The 16329-nt window shown below is 46.0% G+C and overlaps 1 protein-coding gene across 1 annotated transcript in view; it reads right to left on the bottom strand.

Annotated features, from left to right (window-relative positions):
• Window positions 1-16329, bottom strand: part of SETD2 (SET domain containing 2, histone lysine methyltransferase) — a 78282-nt gene that overhangs the window by 9091 nt on the left and 52862 nt on the right. The window contains 6 exon segments of the mRNA XM_083877527.1: window positions 2384-2495; window positions 3570-3709; window positions 5303-5437; window positions 9601-10318; window positions 12604-12778; window positions 13709-13757. Coding sequence (XP_083733653.1) covers window positions 2384-2495; window positions 3570-3709; window positions 5303-5437; window positions 9601-10318; window positions 12604-12778; window positions 13709-13757 — 1329 coding nt within the window.

Below are 16329 nucleotides of genomic sequence, written 5' to 3'. Positions count from 1 at the left end.
AACATCCTAAATTTATGTTTTTTCAATGTTATTCCCCCTCATTCCCATTTTTCAGGTTGGAATTCAGGGGTGAACTCCAGGGAAGTGTCATGTCCACACGAGCTGGAGGAAAAGTCAAGCCTTGAGTGGGTTTAGAACAACCAGGGTGTTCTAAAGGGTCATTTTTTTGTCCCTCTGTCACCTCCCAGCTCCTCAATGACCTCCCATCCATCCCAAAGATAAAATGGGGGGAAAACCAGCCTGGGATGGGATGGAGAAGCCAAATTTTGGGATTATTTTTTCCAGCAGCTGAGATCTGCTCCACTGACACCAACCTTTCCATGGGCACAGACAAAATCATCCCAAATCCAAATTTTTTTCCAGCTAAAAGGATGCAAAACCTTCAGAATCCATCCCAGAGTCCCCCTGCTGGGCCATTCCCTCAGGAAAACAGTTTTCCAAGGGAAAAATAGGATTTCAAGGGTGATTTTTAGGGAATGGATGCAAAACCTTCAGAATCCAGCCCAGTGTCCCAGCCCTTCCTGCTGGGCTATTTTTTAAAAAAATCAGAAAAATGTGGGAAAGGCTTTTGAGGAACATCCTAAATTTATCTTTTTTCACTATTATTCCCCCTCATTCCCATTTTTCAGGTTGGAATTCAGGGGTGAACTCCAGGGAAGTGTCACGTCCACACGAGCTGGAGGAAAAGTCAAGCCTTGAGTGGGTTTAGAACAACCAGGGTGTTCTAAAGGGTCATTTTTTTGTCCCTCTGTCACCTCCCAGCTCCTCAATGACCTCCCATCCATCCCAAAGATAAAATGGGGGGAAAACCAGCCTGGGATGGGATTTGGAGAAGCCAAATTTTGTGAAAACCCTGAGGATCCTGATTGGGATTATTTTTTCCAGCAGCTGAGATCTGCTCCACTGACACCAACCTTTCCATGGGCACAGACAAAATCATCCCAAATCCAAATTTTTTCCAGCTAAAAGGATGCAAAACCTTCAGAATCCAGCCCAGTGTCCCAGCCCTTCCTGCTGGGCTATTTTTTAAAAAAATCAGAAAAATGTGGGAAAGGCTTTTTGGGAACATCCTAAATTTATCTTTTTTCACTATTATTCCCCCTCATTCCCATTTTTCAGGTTGGAATTCAGGGGTGAACTCCAGGAAAGTGTCATGTCCACATGTTCTGGAGGAAAAGCCAAGCCTTGAGTGGGTTTAGAACAACCAGGGTGCTCCAAAGGGTCATTTTTTTGTCCCTCTGTCACCTCCCAGCTCCTCAATGACCTCCCATCCATCCCAAAGATAAAATGGGGGGAAAACCAGCCTGGGATGGGATTTGGAGAAGCCAAATTTTGTGAAAACCCTGAGGATCCTGATTGGGATTATTTTTTCCAGCAGCTGAGATCTGCTCCACTGACACCAACCTTTCCATGGGCACAGAAAAAATTCATCCCAAATCCAAAATTTTTCCAGCTAAAAAGATGCAAAACCTTCAGAATCCATCCCAGAGTCCCCCTGCTGGGCCATTCCCTCAGGAAAACAGTTTTCCAAGGGAAAAATAGGATTTCAAGGGTGATTTTTAGGGAATGGATGCAAAACCTTCAGAATCCAGCCCAGAGTCCCAGCCCTTCCTGCTGGGCTATTTTTAAAAAAATCAGAAAAATGTGGGAAAGGCTTTTGAGGAACATCCTAAATTTATGTTTTTTCAATGTTATTCCCCCTCATTCCCATTTTTCAGGTTGGAATTCAGGGGTGAACTCCAGGGAAGTGTCATGTCCACACGAGCTGGAGGAAAAGCCAAGCCTTGAGTGGGTTTAGAACAACCAGGGTGTTCCAAAGGGTCATTTTTTTGTCCCTCTGTCACCTCCCAGCTCCTCAATGACCTCCCATCCATCCCAAAGATAAAATGGGGGGAAAACCAGCCTGGGATGGGATTTGGAGAAGCCAAATTTTGTGAAAACCCTGAAGAGCCTGATTGGGATTATTTTTTCCAGCAGCTGAGATCTGCTCCACTGACACCAACCTTTCCATGGGCAGAGACAAAATCATCCCAAATCCAAATTTTTTCCAGCTAAAAGGATGCAAAACCTTCAGAATCCAGCCCAGTGTCCCAGCCCTTCCTGCTGATTTTTAAGGAATCAAAAAGATGTGAAAAAGGCTCTTGAGGAACATCCTAAATTTATGTTTTTTCACTATTATTCCCCCTCATTCCCATTTTTCAGGTTGGAATTCAGGGGTGAACTCCAGGGAAGTGTCATGTCCACACGAGCTGGAGGAAAAGCCAAGCCTTGAGTGGGTTTAGAACAACCAGGGTGCTCCAAAGGGTCATTTTTTTGTCCCTCTGTCACCTCCCAGCTCCTCAATGACCTCCCATCCATCCCAAAGATTTGTCCCCCCTCTCACCTTCATGGGGTTCTCGTCGTACGTGGGGGTCCCCAGGTCCATCTCGGCCTCGTGCTCCAGGCTGGCCTCGTCCCCAGGGCTGTCCCAGGTGGGAGGATCCCACTGGGTTTGTCTGGAAAAGGGAAAACAAATCATTGTCACCTCCTGGGAGAAAACTGGGATGTGTTCATGGGGTTATTCCATCAATTGGGACATCCCGGTTCTGTTGGTTGTTGGAATTTCTGGCAGGTGGAATTCATGGATTCGTCTGAGTTTGGGGATTTTTTAAGTTGGAGAAGGTTAAAATCAAGCAGGAAGAAGAAAAAAAAAAAGAAAAAAAAGAAAAAAAAAGAAAAAAAGAAAAGAGAAGAAAAAAAAAGAAAAAAAAGAAAAAAAAAAGAAAAAAAGAAAAGAGAAGAAAAAAAAAGAAAAAAAAGAAAAAAAAAAGAAAAAAAGAAAAGAGAAGAAAAAAAAAAAGAAAGAAAAAAAAAGAAAAAAAAAGAAAAAAAAAAAAAAAAGATTCTGCATTGTTTTCTACCGTGGTGGGATTGTGGGATGGAGGGATGTTCATCATGGGATGGAATTCCCAGTGTGGAAAAGTGGGAATGTGAAAATATCACAATTAACCAATTCCTGCTCCATTAGTTTGAATTCCAGGTGTTTGGAGGTTTCCTGCTCTGCTGTGTGCCAGGGAGGAGGGAGGAATCCAAAAGGGAGATGGAAAAAGTTCATGGATAACAGGGAAATGTGGGCCAGGAATAAAAACTGACAGGAGGAAATGGAAGAAAATGGGAAGAAAATATTTTTGCTTATCCCTTCAGAGGTGGATCCCCATTCACACTTCCAATGGAGCTGGAAATTTAAAATCAAGTTCTTTTTAGAAGCTTAAAATTCATTTTAATTTCCAGGTAAATTCATAGGGTTTGATCCAAAACCTGTTTTTTTCCAAAACTGAGGGAAAAGTGTAGGAAAAACGTTGGGAAAATTTTGTTTCTTCCTATGGAGGTGAGAGATGGGCTCTTCTCCCAAAAAACAAGCAACAGGACAAGAGGGAACGGCCTCAAGTTGTGCCAGGGTGGATATTGGGAAAAATCCTTCAGGGAAAGGGTTGTCCCTGGACAATGGGGTGGAGTGCCCATCTCAGAGGGACCTCAGAGCCCTGGGGAGGTGACACTTGGGGACAGGGGTCAGCCACGTCCACACCCACCTGGTGATCACGTGGTAGTAGTAGATCTTCCCCTCGGGATCCCGGGCCGTTTTCCAGTTGGGAGGGAGGACGATGGTTTTGGGTTTGGGAGGGGAAGGTGGAGGCAGATCCAGGAGGTTGTTGGTGACCACCAGCTCTGGCTGCAAATGGCAGGGAAGGGTGGAGAGAAAGGTGTGAGGGTGCCCTGGCAGCTCTTTATCTCATGGGAAAACCCTCCACATCCATCCATCCAGCCATCCATCCATCCATCCCTCCATCCATCCATCCAGCCAGCCAGCCATCATCCATCCCTCCATCCATCCATCCCTCCATCCATCCCTCCATCCATCCCTCCATCCATCCATCCATCCCTCCATCCATCCCTCCATCCATCCCTCCATCCCTCCATCCATCCCTCCATCCATCCCTCCATCCATCCCTCCATCCATCCCTCCATCCATCCATCCATCCCTCCATCCATCCCTCCATCCATCCATCCATCCATCCATCCATCCATCCATCCATCCCTCCATTCCTCCACCCATCATCCATCTGTCCATCCTTCCATTCCTCTATCCCTCCATCCCCTATCCATCCATCCATCCATCCATCCATCCGTCCCTACATCCATCCATTATCCATCCAACTATTCCTCCATCCATCTATCCAGCCCTCCATCCATCCATCTCTCCCTCCCTCCCTCCTCCCATCTATCCCTCCATCCCCCCCCTACATCCACCCCTCCCTTCCTCCATCCATCCCTCCACTCATTTCTCCATCCCTCCCTCCATGAACCATCATCCATCCAACCGTTCCTCCAGTTCTCCATCCGTCCATCCATCCACCCTCTATCCATCCATCCATCTCTCCCTCCCTCCATCCACCCATCCATCTCTCCATCCATCCCTTCCTCCCTCTACCCACCCCTCCATTCCTCCATCCATCTATCTGTCCATCCATCCATCCATCCATCCATCCATCCATCTCTCCCTCCATTCCTCCACCCATCATCCATCCATCATCCATCCCTCCTCTCATCCCTCCATCCGTCCATCCATCCCTTCCTCCCTCTATCCATCTCTCCATTCCTCCACCCATCCATCATCCATCCCTCCATCCCTCCCTCCCTCCTTCCATCCCTCCATCCGTCCATCCCTCCCTACATCCATCCATCCATTATCCATCATCCATCCAACCATTCCTCCAGTTCTCCATCTGTCCATCCATCCATCCTCCATCCATCATCCATCCCTCCACTCATCTCTCCATCCCTCCTTCCATCCATCCATTATCCATCATCCATCCAACCATTCCTCCAGTTCTCCATCCGTTCATCCATCCATCCCTCCATCCATCCATCTTTCTCTCCATCCATCCATCCATCCATCCATCCATCCATCCATCCATCCCTCCCTCCCTCCCTCCATCACCCACCCACCCATCCATCCATCATCCATCATCCAACCATTCATCCAGCCCTCCATCGGTCCATCGTTCCATCCATCCATCCATCTCTCCCTCCATTCCTCCACCCATCATCCCTCCCTCCATCCATCAGTCCATCCCTCCATCATCCATCCAACCATTCCTCCAGCTCTCCATCTGTCCATCCCTCCATCCATCCCTCCATCCATCCCTCCATCCATCCATCCATCCATCCATCCATCCATCCATCCATCCATCCATCCCTCCTCCCATCTATCCATCTATCCCTCCACTCATCCCTCCCTCCCTCCCTCCCTCCGTATCCCGACCTGCTGGATGGGCTGTGGCTGCCCCGTGGCCACGATGGTGGTGACGGCCGTGGGGGGCTGCACGATGACCCCCTGGGGATGAGCCGTGTAGATCTGCTGGCCCTGGATGTACTGCAGGCCTGGCTGGGCATAGCTCTGCAACAGGGAATCACATTCAGAGCTGCTTCTCCCCCCAAAAAATGCAGGAGAGCAGCTTCCACCATCCCAGGCTGCTCCAAGCCCTGTCCAACCTGGCCTTGGACATCTCCAGGGATCCAGGGGCAGCTTTTCTGGGAATTCCATCCCACACCCTTCCCATCCTCCCAGCCAGGAATTCCTTCCCTAATGTTACCTTTAAACTTTTGTAATATAATTAATTCTTGTAGCTCCACACTCTACTTCCAAAACCCAGTGGAGGTTGAGCTGCCACATCCACGTTTTATTCATTTACTCAGCTTTTATCAACAAATCTCCTCCCTTCAACAGTCAAAAAAACCCCAAAAATATTCCTGCAAGTTGCAAATTCCTGATTGGCCCTGAAAACTATGGAATCATCACTCCTGGATATTCTCAATATCCCTTATCCCTGGATGTTCTAAATATCCTCCATCCCTGGATATTCTCAATATTCCCCATCCCTGGATGTTCTCAATATCCCTCCATCCCTGGATATTCTCAATATTCCCCATCCCTGGATATTCTCAATATTCCTCATCCCTGGATATTCTCAATATTCCCCATCCCTGGATATTCTCAATATTCCCCATCCCTGGATATTCTCAATATTCCTCATCCCTGGATATTCTCAATATTCCCCATCCCTGGATATTCTCAATATCCCTCCATCTCTGGATATTCTCAATATTCCCCATCCCTGGATGTTCTCAAATTTCCACATCCCTGGATATTCTCAATATTCCCCATCCCTGGATATTCTCAATATTCCTCATCCCTGGATATTCTCAATATTCCCCATCCCTGGATATTCTCAATATTCCTCATCCCTGGATATTCTCAATATTCCCCATCCCTGGATATTCTCAATATCCCCCATCCCTGGATATTCTCAATATCTTCCATCCCTGGATATTCTCAATATTCCTCATCCCTGGATATTCTCAATATCCCCCATCCCTGGAAGTTCTCAATATCTTCCATCCCTGGATATTCTCAATATTCCCCATCCCTGGATATTCTCAATATTCCTCATCCCTGGATATTCTCAATATCCCCCATCCCTGGAAGTTCTCAATATCTTCCATCCCTGGATATTCTCAATATTCCTCATCCCTGGATATTCTCAATATTCCTCATCCCTGGAAGTTCTCAATATCTTCCATCCCTGGATATTCTCAATATTCCCCATCCCTGGATATTCTCAATATTCCTCATCCCTGGATATTCTCAATATTCCTCATCCCTGGATATTCTCAATATCCCCCATCCCTGGAAGTTCTCAATATCTTCCATCCCTGGATATTCTCAATATTCCTCATCCCTGGATATTCTCAATATTCCCCATCCCTTGGAATGTCCAAGGCCAGGTTTGGACAGGGCTTGGAGCAATTTGGGATAACAAAAGCTGTCCCTGCCATGGCAAGGGGTGGAACTGAAGGTTCCTTCCAACCCCACTCATTCCAGGATTCCACGAGTCTCTAATTTATGGAAAATGTGCTTTTCTCCTGCTCTTGGGCAGCAAGTTCCCTGAGAAGATGCTCCAAAACAAGAGAAATACATGTGGATGCTGAATGTGAGAAATCAGGCAGCATTTTCTGTGGGAAACTCAATCACACAGATTCCTCACACTGAGATATTGTGGCCTGAAAAATTGGAAGGAAGAATTTAAAAATTTTACTTTTTCCTTGGAGAAAGTAAAACAACTTTTTACAGGTGTTGTTTGTCTCCCTGTTGTTCACTTAGGAACGATTGAGGGGTGTTGTTCCTAACTCTGCAGTGATGCTGATGTGTTGGTTTGCTGCCCAATGAAGTTTTACTCCATCAGAACTGTCTATAAAAGAAGATTTTAAAGAGTAAAGATCACTCTCACTCGCTAATAACAAACCTGAGAGTCTGTGTGTTGTTTCTATTCCTGTTCCTAATCAGAGTGATGAGTACAGAGTGAGTAACTCAGGTGTTTTTCCCAGCTGGCTCTGTGGGTGTTTGTCTTAGGTTTTTATAACCAAAAAGAAATTTATTCTATTCCATCTGTTGAAACCTGTTTGGGAAGTGTTTTTTTTTTCTTTATCTGTTTTAACTCCAGGAGAGAGGGGGTGATGCCTTTCTGATAACAAGGCAGCTGTTAAAACTGGGTGGGGCATTGTTTCTTATCTCTGTTCACCCTTCCACTACCCCAATGGGAATATCTTCTGTTAATGGGCAATTAAAGATCACCAATGACATCACACATTAAATCATCCCAATGTTCCTCATCTCTTGTTAATTAGCAATTAAAGCTCACCAATGACATCACACATGACATCATCCCAGTGTTCATCATGTCCTGTTAATGGGCAATTAAAGTTCATTATCCCAGTGTTTCTTATCTCCTGTTAATGAGCAATTAAAGCTCACCAATGACATCACAGTGACATCATCCCAGTGTTCATTATCTCCTATTAATGGGCCATTAAAGCTCATCAGTGACATCACACATTTCATCATCCCAGTGTTCATTATCTCCTGTTAATGGGCAATTAAAGTTCATCATCCCAGTGTTCCTCATCTCCTGTTAATGAGCAATTAAAGCTCACCAATGACATCACACATTACATCACCCCAGTGTTCCTTATCTCCTGTTAATGGGCAATTAAATCTCACCAATGACATCCCACAGTGTTCCTTATCTCCTGTTAATGGCAATTAAAGCTCACCAATGACATCACACATTAAATCATCCCACTGTTCCTTATCTCCTGTTAAAGGGCAATTAATCTCACCAATGACATCACACATTACATCATTTCAGTGTCCCTTATCTTCTGTTAATGGGCCATTAAAGTTCATCATCCCAGTGTTCATCATCTGCTGTTAATGGGCCATTAAATCTCACCAATGACATCACACATGACATCATCCCATTGTGAGATGCTCCACCCAGTGAGGAGGAGCCAAACCATTTCCACTGGGATAAAAAGGAGCCACAAGTGTCCCCAGGCACTCTGGTGTTCCCAAAGGATGACCAGACCCATCTCTGGACCCTTTTTCTCTGCAGGATCATCTCTGCTCCCAACAGGACACACCTGACACTCCAGGAGGGCTGACTTTGGGCTGTTCCCACCAAAAACAGAGTGTCAGGTTGTATTTCTAACTCTGTCAGGGTTTCTAGGATTCCATGTTTGCTTATTCTTTTGTACTACAGCATTTATATTTTTAATATCCCTAGTAAAGAACTGCTACACCTATTCCCAAAATCTTTGCCTGACAGCCTTTTAAATGCAAATTTATAATAATTTGAGAATCAAGTTTTACTCCATCAGTGTTGGGAAAGATGGGACAGGAAGGACTTATGAATATGATCTTATGGTAAGAAATACTGCAGATGTAAAACCTGTGAGTGAAATAGAAATGAAAGCCAGTTTTGAGATGTGAGCATGGCAGGCAGGAAAACAGTGATGAGCCAAAGATGGGTTGAAAGACAGGAAAACAAAAGGACCCAAGAATGTTGCCTTTCCACCCTGCAAAGGCATCAGGGAACAAATGCAGAAGAAAGGAGTCTATAGAGTTTAGAATATAAAATGACATGGTAATGTAGTTCTCACAGGCTGCAGGCAAAGTTTGTAGGTTTTGTATCTCGTGCCGGTTGGTCACTGTAAATTAGAATATTCAACACAAAAAGAGATAGAATGGATTGGAACAAGGTGATCACTCTCTTTTCTTGGCTCTCTTACCCTCCTCTCTTCTCTTACCCTCTTGGCCCATCCCCTCTCCTCTCTCTCACCTCTCTTGCTCCTGCTTTCTCCCCACACTTTCCCCCTGTTCCTACCCCATTTTTTCCCCTACTCTCTCTTCTCTCTCTCTCTCCCCTTTCTCTCTTTAGGGCTTTGCTCCAGCCCAGGCTGGTGGCTGAAGGCAAAGCCCTTTTTACCCACAACCCTTGTAATAATAAACCCACGTGTTTCTAGAACATCTCAGCTCTGCAAAATTCCTTCTCCCTGCCATCCACAGAAACATTTCTACACATCAGAACTGTCTATAAAACAAGATTTCACAGTGCAAAGATCGCTCTCAGTAATCTGAGAGTCTGTGTGGTGTTTCTACTCCTGTTTTTGACCAGAGTGATGAGTAGAGAGTGAGTAATTCAGGTGTTGTGCGTGTGTTACCTGCACGATGGGCGGCGTGGTCTGCGAGTAGGGCGAGGTCACTCCGTACACGGTCTGGCACGTCTGGCCCTGGTAGTAAATGGCAGTTTGGGATTGTGCTGGGGAATAGGGCTGCTGCACAGCCACGGGCTGCTGGCTGGAATCCCACACCCCATAACTCTGGCTCTGCACAGCCCCTGCTGCGGCAGCCACGGGCAGCACGGCCACGTTGGTGGCGGCGGCGGCGGCGGCGGCAGCGGTGGCTTCTTGGTGCTGCACCACGGTGTCACCTTGAGCCACGTACTGCGGCGTGGTCACCTCCATGGTGGTGGCCACGTGCTGCACCACGGGCACGGGTTGAGGAGCGCTCAGGGCTGTCTGCTCCACCGTGTGCCCCACCAGAGTTTGGGAATGCTCTGGGAATCCTGCAGGGGAGCACATGGAGTCCATGCTGGGCGTGGGCAGCAGCACTTTGCCCGCGTTGGGGTTGCTGGGATCCACATAGGCCTGCATGGGGTAACCTGGTGGGTAACCCATGAAACTGTGGTGGGATGTTCCATAGCCCATGGAGTCGTAGGGGAGAGGGGAGGTCATGCCAAGGTTTTGGAGCTGTTGTTGTTGTTTTTGGGCTTCTCTTTGAGCCACTTCCTGCTCGAAGAGTTTGCGGCGTTCCTCCGTGGAGAGCTTGTTGCGGTCTTTGGGTCGGACTTTCTTCTTGGAAGAGGCTGGGGTGTCGTACCTGGGAGAGGAGGGACGGGGGGTGGATAAAAAAAGCAGCTGTGAGTCCTCAGGGAGCTGCAGGGCCAGCAAAAGGGACGGTGGAAAACCTGGAATGCTCAACAACAGTGTGAATTCCTAAAAAACCGTTTTTAGGTTTCCCGTTTTTAGGGAAAGCCATGAGGAGGTTCCTAAAAACTGTTCTCGTTTTTTCCCAGCAGTTTGACCAACTCAAGAGAAACCTGCTGGTCAAACAGCTGGAAAACTCAAGAGAAATTCAAGCAGAACCCACTGTTCCTGCTCATCCACAGGGAGGCAGAGGATGAGAAATCCCAATGGATTGGCCAAAGGAAAGTCTGGAGAATCTGCTCTGGGACACCTGGAGAAAGGAGGGAGGGAGGGAACCACACACAAATCTCCTAAAGAACCCAGAGAAAAATCACAATTTGCAGGATATCCCAAAACAGACTCTGCTGGAAACACTTTTCCCAAAGCAAGAGAAATGAGGAATTTGGAAGAGGCTCCCAAACAGGAGCAACTCACAACACAGCACCTTCCTCCCCCCAAAAAAATTCCAGTGCTGGAGTGAGAAAATTCCATTTCTCTAGTCCAGAACCCCCAGATGGGAGCTGCAGACACAGCAAAGACAGAAGGGAAATCACAAGCAGCACATTCCTGTTTGGAATTCTGCTCGTTCCCAGACCGCAGCTTCAAAAAATAATGGTGTGGATGGGTTTTTTTATTTTTTTTAATTCCTTAAGAGTTCTCATCCCAAAACACGCAGCAGCTGGAGGAATTTTTCCAGGGAATTAAAGGAGGAGGGAAAAAAAAAATAAAAATAAAAACAAAAACTTAAAGACTTTGATCAAAGCCCAACCGAGGAAAATTTCAGATCAAAGGCGGATATTTCCAGACGTTACGAGTGTGGTAAAACAGGGATTACAAGAAAAAAAAAAAAAAAAAGCTTTGCAGCCTTAATAGAATGGATTCTACAAAGCAGGCAGGATATTCTCCATATATTCTGTGTTTCCTGGGATCCATTTACATATCAAAAGCACAACAGATCTGCTGGGGCTGTTTCCTGGCATTCCCAGAGGAGCTGCAGGATCCTTTAATGGGAACCTCATTGCCAGGAGGGGTTTGATTTCCTTAATTAAAATCTTTCCTGGCACTGCCTGGAGAGTTTGGAAGTGAAGCAGCTGCCGTGGAGGGAGTGGGAAGAAGGGAACTGAGAGTTTTAATGTTCATTTCTCCACCTATTTGGTTGTTTTCCCTTATTAAATCCTTGGGGTAACAAAGAGGGGAGAATTCCCAGAGAAGGAATTTAGGATTCACAGCACAAGGGGAAGAGCCAGAGCAGCAACTCCTCACCCAAAAAAATCGTTTTTTCTGTTTAAAACAAGCCCCAAAAAAATCCAGGATTTAAATCCTGGGGATGTTTCCAGCCTGGTTGCAGAGGGATAGATTTACATCTGTATTTTTCTATCCAGATGTTTCCAACTGGTCTCCTCGTCTGGCTGACTCGGCACCGATTGTTCCCTAATTATGGAGTGGCTTTTGAGAGGGACAACGGAGGAGTGACTCCTTCAAAGGAAATTCCATGGTTTTTTTGCTGCCTTTAACAGGATTTCCAGCCCCTCTGAATTGAAAGGAATATTTTTTTCCTTTCTCTTCATTAGGAATTTGCATGCTCAAGGAAAATTCCCAAGGAAATGCTGGGATCACACTTACCTGGATTGTTGTCCTGACAGGGATTTTTAGGGAATAATCACCCAGTCAAGGGAGTTTTTTGGGGTTAAAAATCCTGTTTTGGGCATTGCTCCCTCTTGTAGAAGTTCAGAGTAATTCCCAGGACTTTGGGAAAAGGTGGAGTAGGAGAAGGGAATGAGTTTGGAAGGAATCCTGGAATTCCTGGATTCTCCTGGATCCCTGGAGTGTCCCAGGCCAGGGTGGACAAGGCTTGGAGCAGCCGGGGACAGTTGAAGTGTCCCCATGGGGTTTTAAGGTCCTTCCAACCCAAACCATTCCACAATCCCTCATTTCTGTGCAGAAAATTCCTGCAGAGTTTCCCTCCTTTCCCACTTAATTCCCAAAACACTCCTGAAGATGGAGATGCAGGTTTTATTCCCAGAGAAGAAACCACCAACACCAACTCTCAAATCCCACCAGGATTGAATTTCACCACCAGGAAAAAGAAAAACTCCCTTCCCCAACCCTTTCTCAATCCCAAAGATCTCCAGGACCATTTTTTTTCCTGGAGATTTCACCCAGGAAAGTGGCAAATCCCTGAAATGTGGCAGCACTTGCCTGTCCTCTGGCCTCTTTGTCCCCCTCTCGTAGGCTGAGGAAGGAGGGGACAGGGAATCTCTGCGTCTCTTCCTCTCCTTGCTCTGGCTCTGCCGCTCTGGATCCCGTTCCCGGCTCAGGATGGGATTTTTGGGAGTTGGGGGTTGATCCCGGAGCCCTCCTGTTTCTCTTCCAGCTGTTGGGAAAACAGGGGGAAAAAAAAAGAAAAAAAAAAAAATAATTTTTATTATTATTTATGTATTAAGACCTCCCCTTCTCTCTTAAAAACAACCTCAAGTTTTCCAAGAGAGTTTCAGGTTGGGAATATTTCTCATGGGTGGAATCTCCACCCCTGATGGGATTTAAAACTGTGGATGTGACACTTGGGGACATCAATGGTGGCCTTGGCAGTGCTGGGAGATGGTTGGACTCAATCATAGAATTTTTATTATTATTATTCACATATTAAGACCTCCCCTTCTCTCTTAAAAACAACCTCAAGTTTTCCAAGAGAGTTTTAGGTTGGGAATATTTCTCAGGGGTGGAATCTCCATCCCTGATGGGATTTAAAACTGTGGATGTGACACTTGGGGAAATGGATCAATGGTGGCCTTGGCAGTGCTGGGAGATGGTTGGACTCAATCATAGAATTTTTATTATTATTCACACATTAAGACCTCCCCTTCTCTCTTAAAAACAACCTCAAGTTTTCCAAGAGAGTTTCAGGTTGGGAATATTTCTCATGGGTGGAATCTCCATCCCTGATGGGATTTAAAACTGTGGATGTGACACTTGGGGACATCAATGGTGGCCTTGGCAGTGCTGGGAGATGGTTGGACTCAAATCTTGGAGGGCTTTTCCAATTCCATGATTTTAATTCTAGGCTGTTCCATTATCACTTTTAGGGCCCCATTTTCCCCCTCACCCACCACTGAGATTATTTTTCCGATTCCCAGGAGTTTTTCCCAGGAGGGATTTTTGGAGGGATTTTTGGAGGGATTTTGGTGGAATTTTGGTGGGATTTTTAGTGGGATTTTGGAGGGATTTTGGAGGGATTTTTGGTGGGAAAATGAAGGAGTTTGATGGGAAGAAGAAGAAGAAAACATGGGAAGAGGTGAGGACTCACCGCTGCTTTCCTTCTCTGCTTGGCTTTTCTTGGGGATGCGATAAACCTCCTGTGGGAAAAGCCACACGAGCAGGGTCAGAGCTCCAGCTGCTCCCAAAACCACCCCAAAACAGCCAAGAATCACATCAATCCCACATTTCCAATAAATCACCCAAAAAAGAGTCACTTGAATGAAATTTATGGGTATTTTTGTGGTGCTTTCCATATATTTCCTCTGCCGCGTGTTTGATTTTTTGATGGATTTTTGGTGGGATTTTTGGTGGGATTTTTGGTGGGATTTTGGAGGGATTTTGGTGGGATTTTTGGTGGGAATTTTGGTGAGATTTTGGTGGGGTTTTGGTGGGATTTTGGAGGAATTTTGGAGGGATTTTGGTGGGATTTTGGTGGGATTTTTGGAGGGATTTTCATGGGTTTTTGGTGGGATTTTTGGAGGAATTTTGGAGGAATTTTGGAGGAATTTTGGAGGAATTTTGGCGGGATTTTGGTGGGATTTTTGGAGGGATTTTTGGAGGGATTTTTGGTGGGGTTTTGGTGGGATTTTGGAGATTTTTGGAGGATTTTTGGAGGAATTTTGGAGGAATTTTGGAGGGATTTTTGGAGGGATTTTTGGTGGGATTTTGGTGGGATTTTGGTGGGATTTTTGGTGGAACTTTTGGTGGGATTTTGGAGGAATTTTGGTGGGATTTTGGTGGGATTTTTGGTGGGATTTTTGGAGGGATTTTTGGAGGAATTTTGGAGGAATTTTGGAGGAATTTTGGCGGGATTTTGGTGGGATTTTTGGAGGGATTTTTGGAGGGATTTTTGGTGGGATTTTGGTGGGATTTTGGAGGAATTTTGGAGGAATTTTGGCGGGATTTTGGTGGGATTTTTGGAGGGATTTTTGGTGGGGTTTTGGTGGGATTTTGGAGGAATTTTGGAGGGATTTTTGGTGGGATTTTGGAGGGATTTTTGGAGGAATTTTGGAGGGATTTTGGTGGGATTTTTGGTGGGATTTTGGTGGAATTTTGGAGGGATTTTGGAGGGATTTTTGGTGGGATTTTTGGTGGGATTTTGGGTGGGATTTTGGGTGGGATTTTGGTGAAATTTTGGTGGGATTTTTGGTGGAATTTTGGTGGGATTTTGGGTGGGATTTAGGTGGGACTTTTGGTGGGATTTTTGGTGGGATTTTGGTGGGATTTTGGTGAAATTTTGGAGGGATTTTTGGCGGAATTTTGGTGGAGTTTTGGTGGGATTTTGGTGGGATTTTGGTGGGATTTTTGGTGGGATTTTGGAGGGATTTTGGAGGGATTTTTGGTGGGATTTTGGAGGGATTTTTGATGGAATTTTGGCGGGATTTTGGAGATTTTTGGAGGATTTTTGGAGGAATTTTGGAGGAATTTTGGCGGGATTTTGGTGGGATTTTTGGTGGGATTTTTGGAGGGATTTTTGGTGGGGTTTTGGTGGGATTTTGGAGGAATTTTGGAGGGATTTTTGGTGGGATTTTGGAGGGATTTTTGGAGGGATTTTTGGTGGGATTTTGGAGGGATTTTGGAGGGATTTTTGGTGGGATTTTTGGTGGGATTTTGGTGGGATTTTGGAGGAATTTTGGAGGAATTTTGGAGGAATTTTGGTGGGATTTTTGGTGGGATTTTGGAGGGATTTTGGAGGGATTCTGGAGGGATTTTGGAGGAACTTTGGTGGGATTTTGGAGGGATTTTTGGAGGGATTTTTGGTGGGATTTTTGGTGGGATTTTTGGTGGGATTTTGGTGGGATTTGGGGTGGGATTCTGGTGGGATTTTGGTGGGAATTTTGGTGGTATTTTGGAGGGATTTTGGTGAGATTTTGGTGGGATTTTTGGTGGGATTTTTGGAGGGATTTTTGGAGGGATTTTGGTGGGATTTTGGAGGGATTTTTGGAGGGATTTTGGTGGGATTTTGGAGGGATTTTTGGAGGGATTTTTGGTGGGATTTTGGTGGGATTTTTGGTGGGATTTTGGCGGGATTTTGGTGGGATTTTGGGCCAAGAGCTCTGGGCAGAGCTGCAGGGTCCTACATCATCTTGTGGTGATGGAAGAGTGTCCCACCAGCATCCCCTGCTGTCCAAGGCACTTTGGGATAAACCAACGAGGAGCAGGGAGTTGAGTTGGGTGATCCCAACAGATCCTCCTGACTGGAGACATCCCATGGATTTGTGATCCTGATTTTGGTGGCCAAGATCTGCTCATGGACCATCCCTGAGCTCCTCACAGCCCCACTGGGGATGGGAAACACCTTCCCATGATATTCCCAAGATCTGATTGTTGATGTGGGACCATCCCAAGGGAAAAGAGCAGCTCTGAGTGACCCCTTTGAGCTGCTGAGATCAGACACTGACACCCACCAAACCTCCAACAGCAGCAAACCCCAAACCCTCTGCTCAGCCAGCTCCTCCCTCAGCACTGAAAAGACCTGGAGAGATCCAGAAATCCTGATCCAGGAGATCTGGGAGAGCTGGGAATGTTCCCCTGGAGAGGAGAAGCTCCAGGGAGAGCTGAGGGTACCTAAAGGGGCTCCAGGAGAGCTGGAGAGGGGCTGGGGACAAGGGATGGAGGGACAGGACACACTTTTTAAGCTGAAAGAAGGAGATTTAGGTGGGAAATTGG

Source organism: Zosterops lateralis (genome assembly GCF_965231275.1).
Source record: "Zosterops lateralis genome assembly, chromosome: 1".
Classification (NCBI taxonomy): domain Eukaryota; kingdom Metazoa; phylum Chordata; class Aves; order Passeriformes; family Zosteropidae; genus Zosterops; species Zosterops lateralis.
Note: the sequence above shows the minus strand (reverse complement) of the source record. Positions and strands in the feature narration are given on the sequence as shown.